Source organism: Cryptomeria japonica, chromosome 3, assembly GCF_030272615.1.
Source record: "Cryptomeria japonica chromosome 3, Sugi_1.0, whole genome shotgun sequence".
NCBI lineage: Eukaryota > Viridiplantae > Streptophyta > Pinopsida > Cupressales > Cupressaceae > Cryptomeria > Cryptomeria japonica.
The window spans coordinates 653,742,201-653,747,774 of record NC_081407.1 but is presented as its reverse complement, the minus strand read 5'-3'; the positions used below and the strand labels follow the sequence as shown (position 1 = coordinate 653,747,774).

The following is a 5,574-nucleotide window of genomic DNA, read 5'->3' as shown; positions in this document are numbered from 1 at the left end:
ATCTAATGACATTTTTATATGTTTTTTTCCTGAACTCTTAAAGTATGTATTTTTTATATGTATAATATTTATTTAAAAAAAGAATTTTTTAACGTGACTAAATAGTAGAATGGAATAAGGTATGTACACCTCATTTACAGAGTACAATTAGATTCCATATTACCATAAATCATCTCTAGACCCATCATTGTAGACTTTTTTTTTTGGTCCCTTTCATTGGAAGGCCGCCTCAATAATTCTGAAGATAAGTATATAAAAACCGCCGCCCGACGGTCGTCAGATTCGAAGAATGGCTGTTGTGAGAAGGGAAGATGAGCAAATCGCATGAGCACAACCACACATTTTCACCGCAAATTCTGTAGACGGCGGTCGAACATAGACACAAACTTCTCCATCTCCTCGTCACTGCAGCAAAAGTGATGTAAACAGTAAACCACTCGCCCCATCTGGAAATACCCGTGTTGCTCTTCCCAAATACGCCACAAACTTTGAAACTCTGCATTTCATCTCAAAAAGGTACCATGGCGGTTCTCAGCTCTGCAGAGGAACATTTACCACAAGAGTGGCATCTGAAGGGATTTCGAAAGGGGAAAATGGATGGGCTTCCCAAGGTGGTCTGTGTCACCAATGGCACTTCCTATCTGGGCCTCTGGATTGCCATCAATTTGCTGCGCCGAGGATACATGGTGCGCCTCACAGTAGACACTACAGGTATTCAGGGAGTTTTGTTTGGTATTGTATTCAATGGTGTTTTCAGATTGGAGGAAACAAGTGGCTGTAATCTTTCTTTTCTGGTTTTTTTCAGAGGAGCTGGAAAAATTGATGGAGATGGAGGAATTTGCAAGATATAGGAACAGTGTGGTGGGAGTAGTGGGTAATATAACTGCTGAAGATCCTGATTCACTCTCAGAGAAGTTTGATGGGTGTTATGGAGTGTTTCATACATCTTCTTTTATTGATCCTCTCAGCGTCTCTGGATTCACGGTTAGGCAACTGGAATTCATGACTGTCTGTTTATGCTCTGTTTCTATGGTTACTGTAGATTTATCATACTCTGTTTTTTTCTTTAAGTTAATATTAGTTTCCCCACAGTTCATGATGAAATGAAGGTTGTTTCTGGATTCGCTGTCCATATTTTTAACATGAGCGTTTTGGATCACATTCAGTGATCCATCATCAGAAAGAGGAACACTGAATATGATCCAAAACAGGATGTATAATAGATGTAAACATTATACATGATGAATCCAGAAACAATCTTTAATTGATCTATATGTATTTTACTTCAGTAGAGAGAAAGACTACAATAGTTGAAAATGGGTAGTTTTGGCCTGATAATTTATGCAGGAGCATATGGTGAATTTAGAAGTGCAAGGAGCAGAGAAGGTGGTGGAAGCCTGTTCTCTAGCATCTTCAGTAAGAAGACTGGTATTCACATCTTCCCTGGCTGCCTGCATCTGGCACAGTCGAGTAATTGAATCAGACATTAGAGTGGATGAGAAATGCTGGAGTGATCCAAGTCTTTGCAGGGAAAGAAAGGTTTGTGAAAGATCAATCCCTTAATTGGCATCTTGTATATATTATGATGAGTTAACTGTTGTGAACAGATCCATTCTTTAATTGACCTCAGCTTTTTACCATTCTGATGATGTGAATCACAGAGTGTGATTTTGGTGTAAACATATATAATCGAAATCAGAAGCATGGATTGTGGAAAACTAATATCTTCAATAAATTAATGTATTGGGTGCAGTTATGGTTCGCCCAGGCAAAAACAATGGCAGAGAAAGCAGCCTGGAGAGTGGCAAGAGAAAGAGGAGGTCTAGTCATGGTGTCCATGTGCCCTGCCTTCCTCACTGGCCCTGCCTTTTCTTCTTCCAATTCCACATCTTCCATAGCCTACTTCAAAGGTGGATATAAATTGCAGAAATTTACTTAACAGATCTCAAAAATGAAATTTTAGAAATTTACTTAAAGTTGCAGATCTCAAGAATGAAATTGTTGTAACTTTATTGATCACTCTTTTCAGGTGCAAAAGAAATGTTTGAGAAGAAAGTTTTGGCAACAGTGGATGTGCAAAAAGCAGCAGAGGCCCATGTCTGTGTATACCAGGAGATGGGTGAAGGAGGAGCAAGTGGAAGATACATTTGCTTTGATAAACTCATCAAGACTCCAACAGATGCTCTGCATTTGGAGGAGAAACTGAAATTCAATATGGGTTTTTCTCAAGGATTCGAAGATAATGATTCTATTGAAAATGGCAGATTTGTGATAGGTACAGACAGGGTGGTGAATGCAAAGCTTGGAAGAGTAATGGCCAAATGGTGTCTACAGTCAAATTCAGCATTGGGAATCATGTAAAGTCTTAGTTTGCGTCATACTCTGTCATTTTCGTAGCATTAATGTACTTTCTTTTTTCAAGTATTGCGGATGGTGTGCATTCATTCAAATTGCGTTCAATCAAACTATAGGAAGAGTAATGTATACATTGCATTTAATATTTCGTGGTCGTATCTTACTACTTTTATTTGATTTGGTGGCAATTTATTTACTTTGGAGTTAGTTACTCTGTTGTTTTCTAGGAGAAGAAAACATATCTAATAATTTTAATGTCTCCAGATTTAGGTAGCCCTTTTAAATGCTACCCTTTTTAATTGGTTGATTCCCAACGAATTGGTCGTGCTGATGGTGTCTTCAAGCTTTAGAATATAAGAATGGTCGAAATTTGATGGTTGTATTTAAATATTTTGGACAAAAATATAATTATAACAGAATATTTAATTATCTTCTTCAAAGAAATTTATAAAAAAGCTTTGAATTTTGTTGTCTTACATTCTAATTTTCTTCGGTTGTTGATGTTATGTAATGGCAACAATTTCTTCTTGAATATTGGATAAATCATCAGATTTTATATAAGATTATTTTAAAGTATATTTAATTTATTTATAATAAAATATAGTTTAATATTTGAAAGACATTTAAAAAGAAGTTATTCAAAAAGATAATATTATATAATTAAAAAAAAGGATGGGTGGAAGTTACATTTTAAAGTTCACGAGGTCAAGTTTGAACTATTTAAATATAAGACAAATTTAGTAAGCAACAAGAGTTGTATTGTTGAAGGGTTCGTAAGGGGCAAGTGAGGCGCAAACATTCAATTTGATCCATACACTAGTAGAATCCTAGTTGTTAGGAGTTGACTCTCAACTAGTGATTATTCCCTTTTCATTTTCTCTCTCGATAGGTTTAGTGTCATAGGTAGGTGATATGGTTAGAGCAAGGCAAGGAAATTTGCTAGAATTCAACTATCTAGACACCCCTAGTCATGTGGCTAACAAGAGGTGGAAGGTGGGCATGATGGCTAAGACTAGCTACAAGTAGACTAACCCTCAGGGCTTCTTGGAGGGGGCCAAACATATGTTTGAGAACCATGATCTCTTTGAGTAAATTGGTTGTGTCCACATCAACATTCACAAGACAAAGATTTCAATCGTGTTAGAGGCTAGATTTGATGGCACTCTGGTAAGCATACAAGAGGCATTACTCTAGTGATCTAAAAGCACCTAAAAAAATCCCACTTCTAGTGTAACTTTGTTGAATTTCTTTGAATCTACATAAGAACACTTGAGCAAATCATAGCATTAGTATAAAAAAGGAAATGAATATTAATAGAGTAACCAATGAAACAAACAAAGATTATATCTCTCCAAATGTTAAAAAGAAATTCCATTCTATGAGCATGCCATATGTCCAGGACAATTTAATAAGAAATTTGGGTCAATCTCCCAATAAGACCATATACCATGATAAAGGCTCAAGTATAAAAGACTTGAAAAAGTCATGAATCTAATTACTAGCTTCCTGAGATGCAAGACAACTAGAGAGGGCTCTTAAGGTTCTCTTGTTATCCATAGAATAGGTAGCAAACACTAACAACTCCCAAATGAGATAATATGGAACCAATGGAAAGGCTCTAATAAAGAAGGCACCGAGCAAAATGAGCCAACTTGTCTCAAGAAGAGTCGACCAAACAAAATGACCCTATGTTGCTAAGAGCCCAACAAGGATTAAAGAAGACATCTACTATTCAATTTGGGCACCATGTGAACATGTGGAGATAGCTAAGCATATTCTTTCTGAGGTTTGTAGTTACAACATTATGTGTCTAGGTACCATTTCTAATCCTTCCACTAATATTTGAAGCAAAAAATCTAATTTTGTGCATCATATTAGTGGAAATAAATTAATAATCTAGTTTGTTAAGTCTCTAAATCCTAGTTAGACAATTTATATTTCACTTTGGCCTCAGGTAAAGAGAGAAAATTGTTAGTAGTATAAAAAAAAAAAGTAGATACCCTATATTAGAATTTTGAAGTATGAATTTGTAGATCTAAAGAGAGAAAATTGTTAATAGTATAAAAAAAAACAAGTAGATACCCTATATTAGGATTTTGAAGTATGAATTTGTAGATCATTGCCAAGCAATTGATTCTAATAAGAAAGAGAAAGAAACCACAAAAAGTATTGTTAATTAATTGAAATCCCTTTATGGATGATCTCCTAGGCTTTCAACTTTTACCTAGTAGGAAGCTTTAGAAGGAATCCAACATATGAAGAGAAATAAACTTGCATAGTAGCTAAAATTCCAAAATACATTTGAAAAATTCATACCAAAGAAGGGGGCATAATAATCTAAAATGATATTTTCTTCTCAATTTTGTTGAAATAACCATTTTTCATTGGGTGGAAGAAGAGGCTTGGGAGGAAAAAGAAATGCCAAAGAACTTGAAAAAAACTCCATAGTTAATATTCAAGCTAAAATTTATCAAGAGCTTTACCAACCAATTCCTAGAAAGCTTTATAGAATTCACAAAGAAAACCATTATAATTAGGAACCTTACCATTGGCTAGAAAAAAGATCACTCTTCTTAGGTTTTCTTTAACAAGAAGCTTATCATAGAAGATCTATTGGGATTGAGAAACCTAGTATGGAATAACACTTAAGAACTGTTATAGAGAAAAGGCTCATTTGAAAGTGGCTTCTAGAGCTTTGAAGACCCATTCATAGTAATAAATGAAAGCATGAAGAATATTAGATAGTTTAGTCCAAAGATGCTAGCTTATTATGAAAGCATGAAGAATATTAGATAGTTTAGTCCAAAGATGCTAGCCTTCTCTAATTCTTTTATGGCTTGTGAAGTGTGATTAAAGTATAGGACCTAACAAACTCCTTGGATACTCTTTCACTAATATTAATCCAATGAATCTTTGATTTAATCTGTGCTCTTCTAGAAGTACAATTTTTAACAATTTTTTTTTGTCAAATCTTAGTAATTGTTAGTTGCAAGGTACGAGAAAAGGTTTGACCCTTCAAATCAACCATGGCTTGGCGAAGCTCTATGGTGGTGGCCTTGTATAAGTAATGATAAAATATGGAAACTAGCAACCATAAATATATCAAAAAGAGGATAATGCGATAGTCATCATAAGAAATCTTAATAGTAGGATCAACCATTAAAAATAATCCTTATATATAGTCAAGATAGGATATTTAGGTAGATATGCATATCCAAA

General features: G+C 34.8%; 1 protein-coding gene across 1 annotated transcript; it reads left to right on the top strand.

The window, feature by feature from the left end:
• Positions 1 to 290: 290 nt before the first annotated feature.
• LOC131033780 (cinnamoyl-CoA reductase-like SNL6) lies at positions 291 to 2,500 on the top strand. The gene is made up of 5 exons (XM_057965070.2): positions 291 to 711; positions 806 to 984; positions 1,348 to 1,539; positions 1,754 to 1,910; positions 2,030 to 2,500. Exons 1-5 carry the CDS (start codon positions 522 to 524, stop codon positions 2,359 to 2,361), a joined length of 1,050 nt encoding a protein of 349 aa, XP_057821053.1. The 5' UTR covers positions 291 to 521; the 3' UTR covers positions 2,362 to 2,500.
• Positions 2,501 to 5,574: the final 3,074 nt, after the last annotated feature.